Source organism: Paroedura picta, chromosome 10, assembly GCF_049243985.1.
Source record: "Paroedura picta isolate Pp20150507F chromosome 10, Ppicta_v3.0, whole genome shotgun sequence".
NCBI lineage: Eukaryota > Metazoa > Chordata > Lepidosauria > Squamata > Gekkonidae > Paroedura > Paroedura picta.
Window position 1 is genome coordinate 71,473,620 of NC_135378.1, and position 17,970 is coordinate 71,491,589.

General features: G+C 41.3%; 1 protein-coding gene across 6 annotated transcripts; it reads left to right on the plus strand.

Moving 5' to 3' along the window:
* The first annotated feature begins 5,824 nt into the window (after positions 1-5,824).
* On the plus strand, positions 5,825-17,253 carry TRMT10A (tRNA methyltransferase 10A). 6 transcript variants are annotated; one of them, XM_077300792.1, is made up of 8 exons: positions 5,825-5,914; positions 6,872-7,090; positions 8,436-8,598; positions 9,578-9,649; positions 11,401-11,475; positions 12,318-12,467; positions 15,409-15,514; positions 16,102-17,253. In XM_077300792.1, the coding sequence occupies exons 2-8, from the start codon at positions 6,912-6,914 to the stop codon at positions 16,269-16,271; spliced, it is 915 nt and encodes a 304-aa protein (XP_077156907.1). In that variant the 5' UTR covers positions 5,825-5,914; positions 6,872-6,911; the 3' UTR covers positions 16,272-17,253. The 6 variants fall into 6 exon arrangements, with proteins under 6 accessions (XP_077156907.1, XP_077156913.1, XP_077156910.1 ...); XM_077300795.1 differs by having other exon boundaries at positions 5,835-5,914; positions 6,881-7,090; XM_077300794.1 differs by having other exon boundaries at positions 5,839-5,918.
* Positions 17,254-17,970: the final 717 nt, after the last annotated feature.

Here is a 17,970-nt window from a genome sequence, read left to right on the forward strand (position 1 = left end):
TGGATACACACTTTTCTTGGATGCTTTGGGCTGATTCTGCGTTGAGCGGGGGGTTGGACTAAATGGCCTGCATGACCCCTTCCAACTCTATGGTTCTATGATTCTATGATTCTATGACTCAAACTTTGATCTGCTGTTTCTGACCAGCACAACTATCCATCATAATCTACATACAAAAAATGTATATGCTGACCAGTGGCTCAAATGCAACTTGTTGTTGTTGTTAGGTGTGAAGTTGTGTCCAACCCATAGCGACCCCATGGACAATGATCCTCCAGGCCTTCCTGTCCTCTACCATTCCCCAGAGTCCATGCAACTAGTCCATGTAAATTAAATTTAGCATGAAATTGTGGATAAATTACAAGTTCCTAACCACACACTACCTATAGAAATTAGACTATACTGCATTTTCTTTACTTTTCTTATTGTTTTTATAATGTTGCTACTGGTAGATGCAAACTTAAATGGACTCCGGGGAATGGTAGAGGACAGGAAGGCCTGGAGGATCATTGTCCATGGGGTTGCGATGGGTCGCACACGACTTTGCAGCTAACAACAACTGGTAGAGTATATGTACACCTTTCCTGCTAGTGCTTTCATAAACCATTGAGTCTGCCATGAAAACGCTAGAGTAGCGATCCCCAACCTGTGGGCCATGGACCACATGTGGTCCTTCGACTAATTGGAGGTGGGCCCCGAAGGATGCCTTCCCCCCCCCCCCCCCGGCCCTTTACTTCATCCCCCCCAGCCCTTTACAACACATTTCATTGTTGTGGAGTGTCTGTATCTTATTTTGAAGGGATGTTTAAACATTACCATAGCGATCAGAGAGTGTTAGGGCAGTGGTTGAGAGTAGAGGAGTAAACTACCCCCCCACCAGGCCTCAGTAAAAGGCGTTGAGTGGTCCCCGGTGAGTGGTCCCCGGTGTTGAGTGGTCCCCGGTGATAAAAAGGTTGGGGACCACTGCGCTAGAGGGTGTCACCCCAAGGGTCAGATATGACTCGGCGCTTGCACAGGGGATACTTTTACCTTTTTACAGTGCTGGAGGTTAACCCTCATATCTGTATGCTCTTCCCAATGATTTAAGGAGGAAAAAACAGGGGCAAAGACTCAAGTAGGAATAACAGACCAAAGAGTTCTTTTTCCACCATGACTGTGGTCTAGGGTTGCCAACTGCCTGAAGAAACACTGACCCCGGGAGTGGTAACATAACCCTTCAGAGAAGTAGGCAAAGATGCAAGGTGTGGGAGTCAGCCAATCAATCAATTGATCATTTACCTTTTCCATTGTGGAGAAAGAGACCAAGCCTGTGGAGCAACAGAGGAAGTCGGCTCCAGTGATGTCAGAGGCAATTTGAACTATGAATAGCCATGTAATCCCTGGGGAGCTCCTGTTTATCCCCAGGGTTCCTCAGAACTCCAGTTAGGAATCCCTGCTCTAATACAAGTATAATGAGCTGTCATTTACCAGGTGATGTTAATTACACATTACTGCATACCAGAGAACAACTATAGATCAATATTTCAGAATAAACTTGCTGTCCAACAAAATAATGACAAGAATTACCTTCCATTTGAACAGGGCAGCTAAATATGCCCTTCCTGTACACCTCAGTTAAGCCTTGCTGGCCAGTGTTCTGGGGTTAAAGGACAAGATCTGTCATAATTTTTCAGAGTCCAAGCCATAAACTGTTAATATTATCATCTAATGATACAAATTATGCTTCCTTTAATGATACTAAGCACAATAAAGCATTTTTATTCTGCCTTTCACACAGTTGCCAACTGTCTGGAGAAAGAGTAAAAAACGAAACATCTTGTCCTTTTAATAGAGATTTACTGTGTGGAAATGGACAAGTGAAGCTTAGCTTTGCATGTAGCAACACTGGAAAATAAAGGCCTTTTAAGTCACTTTTGTTTTAGGTAATTGTGTCTTCACACAATACAGATTAAATGTTTAGTCAGAGATACATGTCATTTAGTTATGCAACTAAAAGCAACGGTGCAAGATAGAAAGTCGTGGAGATAGCTGAGCCATAGGATCACTAAAAGTCGGACATGACTGAATGACTAACATCATCATTATGCCATACACAAAAAGTATTGCTTTTGTAGTATTGTCATTCAAAAAATGTTCTGATGATTTATATTTACTTCAACATGGTGGCAATTTCCCACTTATTTACTTTACAAAATGTATATTCTGCCTTTTTGCCCTCACAAGGACCACCAAAGCAGCTAACAAATTAAAACTTACACACACACACACACATAATTTTACATTATAAAGACCAAGCACCTAGGTGTCTCTATCTTCAGTGGAGTCAGCCTTCAATAATTCAAAGTAATAGAAAATTACTGCAAATTGAAAGAAATTAGGGTTCCTCCCCTCTGTGACCAGCTGTCATCTCAGAAAGTCACACTGAATAAGTTTCGCTACCCCTGCAAATACAACACATCAGTCGCACATGACACTTTTCTTGCCTCCTTCCTTCCTTCCTTCCTTCCTTCCTTCCTTCCTTCCTTCCTTCCTTCCTTCCTTCCCAGAGAGAGAGAGAGAGAGAGAGAGAGAGAGAGAGAGAGAGAGAGAGAGAGAGAGAGAGAGAGAGAGAGAGAGAGAGAGAGAGAGAGAGAGAGAGAGAGAGAGAGATTCTTTTTCCTGGATTAAAAAAAATCAGTAATTGTTATCACTGATTCTCTTTCCTAGAAGGGGTATGTGTCCCTCTTGATCCTCTGGTGCCTTTTTGTAGCTTTTGATACTGCCAGCCATGGTATTCTTCTGGAGAGACTGCTGTGTTGGGAACAGCACATTTCTGTGCTTCTGCTCTTAGCTAACTAATTCCAGAAGCTGGTGCTGCAGGATGGCTGCTCAGCCTCATTGTAAACTAACATTCTTCCCAGAAACTATTTGATAGGGAAAGACAAGACTTGCACAATACATTCTGTATCTAATCAGACAATAAAACTGCCAATTCAAAGTCTGGCATGGACTTTTGAACAACTATGCTATACATTGTACATTTGCTAGTACAGAAGAGGGCAATCAAGATGATTAAGCACTTGGAGCACCTTTACTATAAGGAAAGGGTGGAGAATCTGGGAATTTTCAATTGAAAAAAAAGATAGCTGGGGGGGGGGGCAAGACAGAAATGTATAAAATTAAGTGGAGAGCAAGCTTTTTGGCCTTCTCTAATACGAGTACTCTGGGGAAGGCACTGGCAAACCACCCCGTATTGAGTTTTCGGTGAAAACGCTAGAGGGCATCACCCCGAGGGTCAGACATGACTCGGTGCTTGCACAGGGGATATCTTTACCTTTTTAATACGAGTACTCAGGGACACCAAATTAAATAACTGGTATTGGTATGGATTTCTTAAGCTCTACATTTTGGTGCAGAGCCTCTTGTGACGCAGAGTGGTAAAGCAGCCAACATGCTGTCTGAAGCTCTGCCCATGAAGCTGGGAGTTCAATCCCAGCAGCTGGCTCAAGGTTGACTCAGCCTTCCATCCTGCTGAGGTCGGTAAAATGAGTACCCAGCTTGCTGGGAGGTAAAATGGTAATGACTGGGAAAGGGAATGGCAAACCACCCTGTATTGAGTCTGCCAAGAAAACACTAGAGGGTGTCACCCCAAGGGTCAGATATGACCCGGTGCTTGCACAGGGGATACTTTTACCTTTACATTTTGGTGCAGCACCCTTATGGAATACTTGTTCCTATAGGATCATTTCCCAAGATCCTGTTTGTTTCCCTATTACATGAAGTGTAATGGACTGGCCCTTCTGAGTAGGCACCAGTACTGTGGAACTCACTCCCAGTTGACTTATTCTTCTCATTGATGAATTTTAGACCTCATTTTTTTTAAACATACTTTTCTGTAGGGCTTTTAGAGAGCTGATATTTCTTCTTCTACTGATTTTTTTCATTGGTAGCTCCATGCTGTTACTTTGTTGTTACATAGGTTTTAATGTATCATGTTGTTGGTTTTTTGTAGATACAAACCGTCTTGTGGACTATTTTCTGAAAGACTGAGATTAAAAAAAATATTCTAAATCATGTGACATCATATAGTATGCTGCATAATGTCTGGGATATGTTTGAGAATGGCTACTTCCTTGCATTTGCAATCTTTACCATCAACCTGTGAGTCCATCTGCAGGCACAGCTCCTATACAGACAAGTGCCTGGAACCTCAAATTTTGCCATCAAGGGCCAGAGGACTAGAAGAAACCATGTAACCACCATGCAATGGGAAGATTTACCTGGTGTTAGCCACTCTGGGAGCTAACACAAAGGAAACAAGTATAATTTGAATCGGAGAGTAGAACAGCAGATATCGGACTAGGATCTGAAAGAGCAGGGTTCAAATCTACACCCTGCTTCCACAAAACTCACCAGGCATCCTTGCACCACTTGATGTTAGCCTTTCCTACCTCATTGGGCTGCTGCAAGGGCAAAAGTAAAGGTAAAGGTATCCCCTGTGCAAGCACCGAGTCATGTCTGACCCTTGGGGTGACGCCCTCTAGCGTTTTCATGGCAGACTCAATACGGGGTGGTTTGCCAGTGCCTTCCCCAGTCATTACCGTTTACCCCCCAGCGAGCTGGGTACTCATTTTACCGACCTCGGAAGGATGGAAGGCTGAGTCAACCTTGAGCCGGCTGCTGGGATTGAACTCCCAACCTTATGGGCAGACAGCTTCAGACAGCATATCGCTGCCTTACCACTCTGCGCCACAAGAGGCTCTAAGGGCAAAATGGGGAGCACAAAAAAAAGCACAATGTGAAAAATGCATTCAGTATTGTCCAGCACCTAACTTACTGCATTTTTTCACTTAAGATATTGTATCACTTACTGTTCAACGTGGTTCTATGCTGCTTTTATGGGTACCTACATATATATTTTAATATTAATATTTATTGATTGTTGTTGTTATGTGCGAAGTCGTGTCCGACCCATCGCGACCCCATGGACAAAGATCCTCCAGGCCTTCCTGTCCTCTACCATTCCCCGGAGTCCATTTAAGTTTGCACCTACTGCTTCAGTGACTCCATCCATCCACCTCATTCTCTGTCGTCCCCTTCTTCTTTTGCCCTCGATCGCTCCCAGCATTAGGCTCTTCTCCAGGGAGTCCTTCCTTCTCATGAGGTGGCCAAAGTATTTGAGTTTCATCTTCAGGATCTGGCCTTCTAAAGAGCAGTCAGGGTTGATCTCCTCTAGGACTGACCGGTTTGTTCGCCTTGCAGTCCAAGGGACTCGCAAGAGTCTTCTCCAGCACCAGAGTTCAAAAGCCTCAATTCTTTGACGCTCAGCCTTCCTTATGGTCCAACTTTCGCAGCCATACATTGCAACTGGAAATACCATAGCCTTGACTAAACGCACTTTTGTTGGCAGGGTGATGTCTCTGCTTTTTAGGATGCTGTCTAGATTTCCCATAGCTTTCCTCCCCAGGAGCAAGCGTCTTTTAATTTCTTTGCTGCAGTCCCCATCTGCAGTGATCTTGGAGCCCAGGAAAATAAATGTATTGATAATGGTACATAAATCTGAATGAGAATAAACAGCCCACCAGGTTCTTTTTTCCCCTCCCGGTGTTGCCTACCGAGTTTCTCAGGTCTACAAAACGAAAGAAATACGTAAATCTCTTTGGGGGCTGACAGGCTTTATGGCACATCGCGCGACTGCTACAACTTTTACTAGTTCGTCCTCAGCCGCGCCAGCCGCATGTCGCAAAGCAGCACGGGAAGGCTCTGCAGCCGGCGAGGCGTGACTGACAGAACTCCCCGCCCAGTGCGCGTCTGTTCCTCCCTTCGGAGAATTGCGTCATCAGAAAGCGCCGGTCGTGGCTGCGAGTGGGAGAAGGATCGCTCGCGCCGCCGTTGGTGTTCGTTAGTGGCGGTTGCTGTTAGTGCGCGCGCGCAGGTAGGTGAGCGTCCTCATGCCCTGGATGGCTAACGTGCGATATTTAGTCTTCTTCCCCCCCCCCCTTTTCCTTACCCCTTCTGGTGCTTTTGTTCAGGGAGTCTGGCGTTTCTTGTCTTTCCGAAGGGGTGGAGGCGGGGAAATGTCAAATATTAGGAGGAGTCACTTATAAGGCAACGAATCCTAATACTGTAGTTTCTCAGGGTCCTCCAGCCTTGCGCCCCTTTGGGTGCAAGCATAAACTTTAGGGAGCCGTAAAGGGCAGTGTCCAGTGTAATTCTAAAATTTACACTTTTTAAGTCAGTTGAAGTCAGTGGGCTTAGAACGGCGTGATATGATTTAGTTTGTACAATCAAGCACGGTTTTGTTTTTTGAACTAGGGTTTTTCCTTTTTACGTTTCATCAAAAAGCTGTCAGTGTTTTAAAATGCAATCTGTGGGAGTTGGAGAATTGCAGCAGCATCCAGCTCTATGTAGCAATGAAAGGGTGGTTTAAACTTTAAACCATCTGCCTACAGAAGTCAAGAAAAGAATGCCTTGTGTTTGGAATGCTGGGGATAAAAAGAAAAACTTGTTACTGTACTAATGTTTGCCATAAAAAGTTGCAATAACTCCAAGAGGAAGAAAAAACCAGGTTCTCAAGCAGAGGTCTTTCATAATACCTACTGACTGGTCCTTTAACTGGAGATGTCAAGGGATTAAACCTGGGACTTCTGCATGCAAAGCAGATGCTCTGCTGCCAAGTCATAGCAGTTGCCCTTCTCCATAATTAATTAGAAGATTTAAAGCTTTTGAGGTGGGAAAAATACTTCATGTTTCTATGTACATGTTTTAAGTTTCACATTGAGCAGGATTATATTTTTAACTCTCAGTGTCTATGAATTTCTAGCTGTCTTTTGAAATGCTCTGTTTTGTGTGCAAGTTAGGATTTAATTTTTTTCTAATCTAACTTTTTAAGTTTGTTTAGAGGAGCACCAGAAAAATTATCAGAAGAATTCATGTCTTTGGAAATGTCAGCCGAAAATCTTGCATCAGTCAAAGCCATTGATGTGGAAGATCAGCAAACAATGAAAGAATCAGCACTAGAAAAGACAGAGGGTACTGATGCTATGTCGAAAAGACAAAGAAAAAAACTCATGAAACAGAAACAGTGGGAAGAACAGAGAGACTTGCGCAAGTATGGGTTTCCCTTTGCTACATGAGTAATATTTTGTCAGATTTAATAATGCTGAGAAGTCAACAGGTTGTATCCATCTGTATGCTTCAGTATAAATAGCTTTTTTCTTTACTGTTCTGTTGTTCAACTGTACTATTTGTTCTATTATTACTGTTATTATCATTACCATAGCTGCCAATTTCTCTGTATTGTTCTGTTACATGTTTCATGTAAACTGCCCTGGACCTCAGGGAAGGGTGATATATTAATGTAATAAATAATAAAGTGTGCAGCTAGGTGCTTAATTATTTGGCAAGAAGATATCCCCCATACTTGAACTAGAAATGTGCATTCAGTTCATCTGAACCTAAAATATACCTCTCCCCTAGTTTTGGATATTGGTATTTTAGATATTGGTATTCTTTTGGATATTTCGAAGGTGAATGCATATTTGCTAATCTGCTTTAGCTACTGATACAGATTGGCACAAATAAAAGCTGATTTTTTTGGCTTTTATTCCGGCATATTCATCAGCTATGTCATCCAAGCCATTCCAGTAATCATTTATGTTTCCCTCCTTTGGAAGGAAGGTGAATTGAAAGGGAGCCCTGAAAGGGCTGCTGGATCAGCTGCCCATCTGTAGGTTTGGGGGGGGGGGGATGGGTTCAATCCACTATCCCCACAGTCCAAGTTGATTCCAAGGAGAGGCTCTGTGGGAGGGGCCCAGTCCAAACAGCCCTGTCAGGCAACACAAGGCAGAATAGAAGTTTACCAGTTCCTATTGTTAAACCCTGAGCTGAAAGAGAGGGCGGTTTATGAAAGAAGGAAAAAAGCCAAAGAAAGAAAACAGGTCACGCCAAAGCCGCCCTTTGTTGGGATAGAGTGGCCATGATTCAATCAATCCTAAGTAGCCTTGCAAACCCAATGAACTTAGATGTCTTAGAATGGTGTTATACTGTTTAGAATTATTCTATTAATGGTCCACGTGGCAGCTCATGATTAATCTTAAAGGATTTAATACAGACTGCTGAACAACTAATAGGTGTCCATTTTGCCATCAATTAAGTAAGGAACATAAATAAGCACTTTCAAAACATCCTAAATAGTGATGGGTGCCTGTTGGTAGAAGAAGATCATTATTATCAAAAGTGAATTCTTTTATCAGGGCAGGAGAAAAAGGTATTTCTGAGCTCCCAGAAAACACATAACTGTGTCCTTAAATACAGTGTAATTAGTGACTCAGTACATTACTAGCATTTTTTTCTTTAAAAACTAGGTTTGGTAAGTCTAATATTTTGTAGTTGATTAGGTTATATATAACTATATAATGCAATAATACCTGTCTTTTACTACTACAATGCTTCAGGAAGAAACGTAAAGAAAAACGCTTGAAGAGAAAACTGGAGCGCCAGTCTCAACTGGAATCAAGCAATGAAGGAAGCATCAGGAAGCGTATGCATCGGAATGTTGTTCCCAGTAACCTTCGCCTTATAATAGATTGCGGCTTTGACAGTTTAATGGAGCTAAAGGTAAATGAAAGAAGTACTGTTACATGCAATTTGTTCTGGCTGCTTTGGTTGGGGTATCATTAAAGAACTGGATGGTTTGATTCAGTGTCATACTGAACATTCTGTTTATTAATTCAAGGGGAAGGGCGGGTTTCACATGGCGATCAGTCGGCCTTAGCTGTGCCAATGAAGAGGAACACAAGGTTAGTAAATTGATGTAATTCAAGCTTTATTTTAAGGTAATAAATAATAAATGTGAGCAACATGTAACACTCATCCTTGGTGACCACCACAAAGGAAGTGTACCTCTCACTTTAAAAAACATACATTCTGATCTATTATTTTGCTTTCTTACTAGTCTAAATAAACTCTTGAGAACATTTATTGTCATTTTATTCTTACCTAACAGTTCAACTTGGCAGATTCTCAAATTGAAACATGGTCATCATTTTCTGGTGTGCTGTTCTTCTGAAATATAAAATGTTTTAATCTTTGTACATTATACTTTATTTCACACCATAGTTTTACAGTTATTTTCAAATAATTGATCTGAATTCAGAGACAGCCAAGCTGATAAGCATTTGATAGACTTTGTGGTCTACTCTGAATTCTGTTTTTAATCTTTTGACTAAGTTTAGATTCATGAGTTTAATTTTAGGTTTATTCATCTGATAACTTGACACCATTGGAGGATGGTTTTCAAATATTGTAAAGGGCTAAGAGTGATATTTTATAAATTTTTGCTATCCCTTCCTTTATAACATATTCAAAAATATAAATAATAAACCAGACAGTGATAAAAATAAAACATATTGAAAATGATTGCCATGCACATGTTTTATGGCTTAATTTCTGTTTTACAAAGATAAATGTTCAAAAATAAGCTTTGTCAGTTAAAAGTTTCCTTTCTCTCTCTTTAGCGTCTCTGAATCTCTTGGTTAAAGCATTTTAAAGTGCTTTCTCTGAAGGACAATATAAAAACAAATTGTGTTGTATACAGGATGTCAAGAAACTTCACAAGCAAATTCAGAGGTGTTATGCGGAAAATCGTAAAGCGCTTCATCCAGTGCAGGTATGCTAGTGCAAATATTTTTCCTAATTCCCATCAGCTGACAACTTAGTGATGTTCATGATGATATATAAAGAACCACTTCCCACCAAAGAGAAAAGATTATGCTGCTTGGCAACGCTGACACAATTTGATTATGTTTATGTCACAATTATTTTAAATGACAGAATTAGTATTTTCTATTTATTTATTTAAATTTAGATTTATATGATCACTTTTCCTAGCAAGCTGGCTCAAGGCAGTTAGGAAGATCATATAATAACATTTGAAACAATAGCTAGTTAAAAATAATTCAAACAATACCATTCAGTTCCATTACAGGCAGTATATGTGAGCCATTGCCTTCAGATGGTTTATCGTCCCGGGGAGGGCCAACTTGATGTCACTGTTCATTGGCCCCAACCAAATGCTTGGTGGAAGAATTCCTTGCATGTCCTTCAAAAGAGATCCAGATACTGGAGGACCTGCTGCTCTTCCAGGAGCTCATTCTACCAGGAAGGGGCCGGAACCCTGGTTAAGACCAGACGTACATCTTGGGGGCCAGAGATCACCAGCCGATTTATGTTGGCAGAGGGCAATACCCTTTGTAGGGTACATAGTCAGTTAGGCAGTCCCTCAGGTAAATGGGGCCAAGGCTGCAGATGACCTTAAAGGTTAAAATTAAAACCTTGAACCTGATCGGAATTCACCTGGACGTCAGTGCAGCTACATGAGACTAGGTTTGATATAGACTCTCCATGGTGTTCTAATGAGAACCAGAGCTGCTGTGTTTGGGACCACTTGCAGTGTCCGGGTCAGGGACAAGGCCTGTGTAGAGAGAGTTGAAGTAATCCAACGTGAAGATGATCATCACATGGATCACTGTGGCTAGATGTTCCAGAGACTGGTAGGGCACTTTACTTGGTGTAGATAGAATGCCAGCTATGCTACTCTGGTGACCTTGAGCCTCCATGGATAGGGAGGCATCAAAGTTCACACCCAAGTTCCTAACAGACTGTGCAGCCATAAGCTGCACCCAGTCTAGGGTGGGAAAAACATGCTTCCTCTCTCGGCTATTTCCTACCAGCCACAGGATCCATGTGATGGTGGACCTTTGAAGGTGACTCTGCTTGAGCCAGATTGTCACTGCTTCCAGGCAACTGATGAATGTCTCGGGTGAGTCTGACTGAAAGTCCATCAGGATGTAGAATTGGGTGTCATCTGCGTATTGGTGACACCCAAGTCCAAAGCTCCAGACCAACTGGGCAAGAGGGTACATAAAGATGTTGAATAATGTGCTACACCCTGCAGAACCCCACAAGGGAGTTGGCAGCAGGAGACTGTCTATCTTCCATGACATCTTCCATGAAAATCCATTTAAGGGCTGACCCTTGAATACCATCATTGACAAGGCGGCAAGCATGAAGCTTGTGATCGTCCAAGTCACCTGCTGCCATGAGGTCTAACAACACAAGCAGCACTGACCTGCCTCGGTCCAACTGGTGTTGGATATACGTTTTAGAAAACTGACAACACACAAAACCATGTATTCCAAAATGCAGGTATTTTTTTGTTATTATGTTAATATTTTAAGACTATTGAGGGACAGTATTTTCACTCAGTGTATGTGAAGCAATAGTTTACTGAGAGACAAGTAGTAAAACTCATTTGAGTCCATCAAAAAGAAATTTATAAGTAGAAATGGACAGGGAAAATGGGTACTTCATGAGCAGTGAAATATTATATACTTCCCCCCCCCCTTCCATCTTCCAAAGTTTTACTTGACGAGTCATGGAGGTCAATTGAAAGACAACATGGATGAAACTGATAAAGGATGGGTAAATTGGAAGGTAAGAAGATTCTCTCTTTCTCTCCCCCCCACCCAGCTATCTCATTACTAGCTCATCAAATTCTGTTGGTGAACTCTACTTCCCTGCCCGTTTTTCCTTGCTTTGAACTAATAGCTGACTAATTTGGATCAGATGTCTTTGTATATGGCTGAAACTGGATGGCCACTAAAGATTGACTAACTCAGATCATTGTAGAGAAGCCCAGAAACTGTGGGTTCTCAGTATTGGATGCACACAAGAAAACCAGGTCTTGTAAAAATGAAAAGAACTGATTATGCAGTACAGTCATTTTAACTCAGGAAAAAGAAAACAAAGAAGCTAACTTTTCCATCTAATACATTAAATACCTTGTATTTGATGGCCACTCTCTTGCAGCATAAAATCAAAGCCGTAACATAAAAAGTGTTCTATACCTGCAGTTCATCATGGTGATGCATACCATATCAAAGTATACTAGAATGGCATTAATAACTCTCTCTGGCCTATACTCTTTTAATAGTTTTCTACCCTATAGCATCAGGCTGTCTCCTGGGTCCAATCAAGGACCTCCGGAATTTTCCAGAGGATGTTGGCAACTACTGATCCCCCCCTCCACCAATCTAGTTATAGAACTGAGCATAGGTTCCCATGTGAGACTGCTTTTCTTCCTGTACCTCCCAAAGAACTCTGTAAGACGCTAGCCAGCTGAGTCTATCATATCAGGACATCATTCTGCTGTTTCATTAGTTACAATTTATGTCTTAAGAGTAATTTCAACTGTCAAGTGTGTGCTGTAGTCAACTTTATATTCTTGAAATTAAAAAAAAATCTTGAATACTTTTGCTTTTGTTTATGTCTTGAAGGATATCCACATTAAATCAGAGCACTATAGTGAACTGATGAAGAAGGAAGACCTTGTGTATCTTACATCGGACTCTCCTGACATTCTGAATGAACTAGATGAGACCAAAGCATATGTCATAGGTGGCTTAGTGGATCACAATCATCACAAGGTATGCTACTGTGGCATCAGTCTAATGCAGATTTATTTGGTGATTAAGTACTCATGAACTTGTTACTTCTGATTAAACGTGCTTAGGGTCAGGCTGCATAATCTTATTTTTCAGTTGTTTTCCATGATACCAAAGAACATTGCAGCTTTCCTGGTCTTTCATGGTACCCACCCTCTGTTTCCAGGTGGTAGTAGATCTGTCATCTTACTTCTTCATAGAATGCTTTGAAATTTAGCAGTGCCTATTCTTCCTTCAACCACTAATTACAGCAGCTTTTATCCTCTTTGGCTCAAATTATATATGGCAGTTAATGGGAGACCTTTCTTTCACTGTGGAGTTACTCCTGATTTTCATGGAAGTCAATCCACAAACATTAGAATCAGCTTGAGGATGGTTCATCCTCATAAATGCATTTTTACTGTTGTGGAGTCAGTTTAATTTTTTTTTCTGCATGTGGTTTAAATGATGGGGATTTTCAGGGGAGGGTGCTGACGTCATGCCATTGGTGCTATCACATCACCCCATCCACCTCTGGCCATAAAATAGTGGTATAACATTGTAATAGTGGTATAACATAGTGGTTAATGATAGTTTAAGCAGGTTTTAACTCTTTCCCTTGCAGAGATATGCCTTTTTCTTTATATCACCATGAGGGAAGGAACTGCATACTTCTTCTTTAAATAAAAGTTGGAAATTCAGAGAGTCTGTTTATACTAATGATACTATAGTATAGAACACTGTAGTATTTTAATGATATTTTAGGACCACTTAAAAAAATTGAACTCACTGTTCAGGGGAGGAGGGGGTGGTTTCATAAAGTCATGGAACTGGAAGGGTCCATGCAGGCCATCTAGTCCAACCCCCTGCTCAATACAGGATCAGTCTAAAACATCGATAATAAGTGTCTGTCCAGCCACTGCATGAAGACTGCCAGTGAGAGGGAGTCCACCACCTCCTTAGACAGCCGATTCCACTGGTGAACTACTCTGACTAATGATGGGTTAGTGATGAAGTTAACTCTTTGAAAAGTGGACTGGTGGTGGATGGGAATTGATAGAAACTGCACACTAGGGGGAGAAAACTCAAAATTGGTTCCCCTAAAAAAATGTCAGGGTAAAAATGGTCACAAAAGAGTCAAATAAAAGGGTGGCGGGGGGATTGAAAACAAAAGGCACAAAAATGTATGCAGACATCAGGGGCTACACTGAAGCAGTATGGACCCCAAATCATTTTTTAAAGCATGTAGAAAAGCCTATGAAGAGGCAGAGGTTTAAACTAAAAGTGGCTTGAGCTAAAGGAAGAAACATAGTGACCATTCATAGCATCCTTTCCCCATTTCTACCTTGCCTTGGAGTTTTGGGAGGGAAAACAAGAGGCTAAATGTACTCCTTGCTGGGGGGAGGGGAGAAAAAGAAAATATTGAGCTAGCAAGGAATACTAGTGTTAGTCTGATCTCCAGAGCAAGGCAAGCCCACCTCTGTGCTAGGCTCGTAAAAGGAATTCCAAGTTTTGTGGCTTCTTGTTTTCTTCATCCATCCACATTCCCTATGAGAGATGGATAATTCTATGTCAATTACTCATGTGGCAGTATGATCCTTAAAACAGCTAAAGCAGGGTCAGCAGTGTATCTATGACTGCCAGAGCTATTAGGAGAACATACTCGGTGATTCTGTTATTTTTAATCATGTTTATTGCAGCATGGCTAGTGACTCACCAAGGATAGGTTCCCAAGTAATGCAATCCATGTCCAGAGCTAGAAACAACTATGGGAAAATATTTAGAATGTGCAGTTAGGACAAGCTGCTGATTGGTGAATAACGATGAAGCTGTTGATATATGAATAATATTACCTTCTATTAGAAATATTAAAGAAGATTGCATCAGGTCCTCCATCCAGGCACAGATTGGGACTGTATTTGGTTCATTTTACCAAAACTATTAGAAACTCTCAATATTGCTGCATCTTACTTATTTGCTTCATTTGTACATGATTTTGCTTACTAAAGTGATTTACAACTTCCTTCCTCCATTTTATCCTCACAACACCCCTATGAGTTAGCTTAGGCCAGCAGTGTTTGGCTCTCCCAGCTCCTAAACTTTGGTGTGACCACTTGTACCATGCTGGCTTTTTTTACTCCTGTTTTGTTTTATAAATGAATTGCAGTTTTGATAAAATGTAAATCATACAGTGATTTCATGGAAATTGGAGAAATCTTCTCAAGATTCAAATTTTTGACAGCTTTAAAATATTTGCTAGAATATATTGTGTGTGTGAGTGCTGGCAAGTCAAGCCCTAAGACATGCCATGGGGAAATGGGACTGCAAGTCCAGCAACAGGAAGGCACTCTCTGAAAGAATTGTCACGACACTTCATGAAATGGGGTTCAGTATTCTAAGCATATAATTAAAAAGCAAACTCTATTACTAAGCCGTGGGTCTGTTTAAAACAAGTAATTAAAAGGGGAAGGGAAATCCCTGCAAGAGGAATAGACATCTTACCAGTACGACATAGTATGCAACATTCTACTGAAGTCCATTATAAATATGCTTAGATTCTGAGCCATGCTTCCATCTGTGCTGCACTACGGAGATTGTTCTTCCGGAATGAGAAGCTACAGCTCATCCCAAACCAGCATCTTTCCATGAGCTGAACAACACCTAGCACCAGCAGAAAGTGCTGTGCAGCAGAGGACTACTTCTGTGATAGATGGAGAAGGGTGCAGATGGGTGCAAGGCTTAAGAGTCCAAGCCACAGTCCATCAGCCATAGTAGATCTGCTCTCATCATTTCTATGGCATGATCTGTGCCTTTTTATATCTCCAGATAATGCTGGAAAAGGTAAGGGAGAAAGCAGTATGGTCTTAAAATCTGGGAAACAGCTCTGGAATATTAAAAAATAATTTACTGGTCAGGGAAATATTACACTGTGTTTTCTCTGCAGGGCATCACATATAAAAGGGCACAAGAACTTGGAATAAGTCATGCCCAACTTCCACTAGGGGTCTTCGTGAAAATGAACAGTAGGAAAGTTCTGGCAGTGAATCATGGTAAGTGATGAAATTAGGGGGTGGGGAATGCTTCAGAATAAGCATGCCACAGATGTCAAAAAGTGCACCACGCTTATTGGCCATCTGTTCTCTTATATTGCCGAAGCAATGTTGACCTCTGCCCAATACATATTCTTGATTAGATTGCACGCAGGAAGGCTGTGAGCACTAGCACACATGCCTGTGCTGTAGTCTTCCTGGGTGCTGGACCTCCCCCCCCCCCACCCCCACCCCCTGCTTTATCTTGATTTTGAGTGTGGTGTAGTAATTAAAGAATTGTGGGTTATAATATATATATGTATAAATCACCATTATATAAACTAAAAATCATCAGTTAATGATCTGTCGGTATGCTTATGAAAATATGGCTTTACTCTGTAGTAATTACATTCCGACTTCTTGTTACTGAGAATGCTTACGTTCCACTGTGTCAAGAACTGCCTTGAGTGCAGTGCTTTAATTGTGAATCTTGTTGTGTATACTCTGTTACTGAAGCTATAATCATTACATTGGGATTAAATTCTGACAAAAGATATCCTTTATTTTAGAAAGAGGAAGTATCTTATATTTCTGTCTTTTGGTTGCAGTGTTTGAGATAATACTTGCGTACTTGGAGAAAAGAGTGTGGGAAGAAGCATTTTTCACTGTCTTGCCACCCCGGAAAGGAGCCAAGCCACTGCATGAAATGACTGAAGCCCATGTGTGCAAACTAAAAGACTTGGAAGAGGTTCAAGATGACGTGTCTGATAGTGACTAACCTCCAGTAGCAGAACAAAGTGTGAGTCCAGTGGCACCTTTAAGACCGAAGATATAAGCTTTTGTGTGGACACACACACTTCCTCAGATACACCGAAATGGGAATTATCAGTCCATACATATAGGTAGAGGTTCTTATATACATACAGGTCCCCAGAGCAGAGCAAGGCATATCAATCTGCCATTCCAATTTATTTTACAGTCTGCTATTCATTACATTACCATCTACAATTCTATTGTTCCAAATAAGAAATAAAATAAAGAGGGGAGAGGACTGCACAGCCAGTCACCCCACTTCAGAGAAGAAGATGCTATAAAAATGCCTCCATGCTTGAGAGGAGAACAGATGGAGTGTGGTGGCAGGGTCTGAGTCAATTACTCTCAGCGTTCCACCATTAAGGGCACATTTGTCCATTAATTTCCAATTTTGATGTTTATTTCCTTCACTGTGTTTCCCTCTAGTATTAAGTCTAAACAAATGATAACCTTATGGAGGGATCTTATTCCTGTATGGTCCTTTCATCTGTTCAACATCTTCATCCTGCTCATCCTCTACCTATATGGATGGATTGATCATTCCCATTTCACAGTATCTGAAAAGTGTGCATGCACACTAAAGCTTATATTTTGAATAAAAATAGTTGGTCTTAAAGGTGCCACTGGACTCCAACTTGGTTATTTTGCTTCAGACCACCCCAGCTACCCACCTGAATCTAACCTCCTGTAGGGGTATGCATAAAAGTATCATGGACTCGGTGGGGAAGAAGCTGGGTTTGAATATACAGGGGCAGCATGCTAGGTATATGATACGTAACTGTGTTTATGGGGCATTGTATAGCTTGGCAGTTTTACACTGCCAGATCTGAACTGTAAATTTACTTATGAATAATAGTTTTTAGTAAACGAAAAGACAGTTTCTCAAACTCTTATGTTTCCCAAGGAAGCTGATATTTATTTTCCTCATAAACATTATTATTATTTAATATTTGTGAAGTGGTGACTTATTCTTCCTGAACTGGCAGTAGAATACTAGTGATGGTGGACCGTTGTGGATGGGCATGAACCAGCTCATGAACTGAAATTTGTGATGGATTTCGGCTGGGTTGTGGTTCACCAAGTGAAGTTCCTGGCAGACCAACTGGCACAACCTTTTAAGGTGTTTGTGGTGGTTCACGAACAGGTACCTTTCCAGATGGATTGTCTCTACACAGTCTAAATGTAGACCAAACTTCAAAGCAACTGTGGGGAGTGTGGAACTTGGAGGGCATGTAAAGGAGCTTTTGGGAGAGGTTCCCAGCCACTTTTAGTTTCTAGCTTGTACAGGATCTGTTCTATGTACTTCTGAACCTGCACCTGTCATTTACCCAGAAAAAGTTTCCAAGGGGCTGTAATTTGGACCCTGTAAATCTAGTCCGTACTGAACTTGTAGGGTTGTAGAAAAAGTAAATTGGACATCCCCTGTGAGTTTGGTGTCTCTAGTACACTGGCAGGGGGCTGCTTTATCATGAACCTCAAACTGGAGCAGTTTGTCAGCTCAAAGTTCTTGATAATTAGTGATTCATGAACCAGCACACTATAAACTGAACCACATTTTCCATGTTTGTGTCCATCCTTAGTGAACAGTGCCTTGATTGAAACACTTCTGTATAGAATGATTCTTTAAACGTCTTAATTTGTTCTAAGGTTGTTCTGAAATCTGC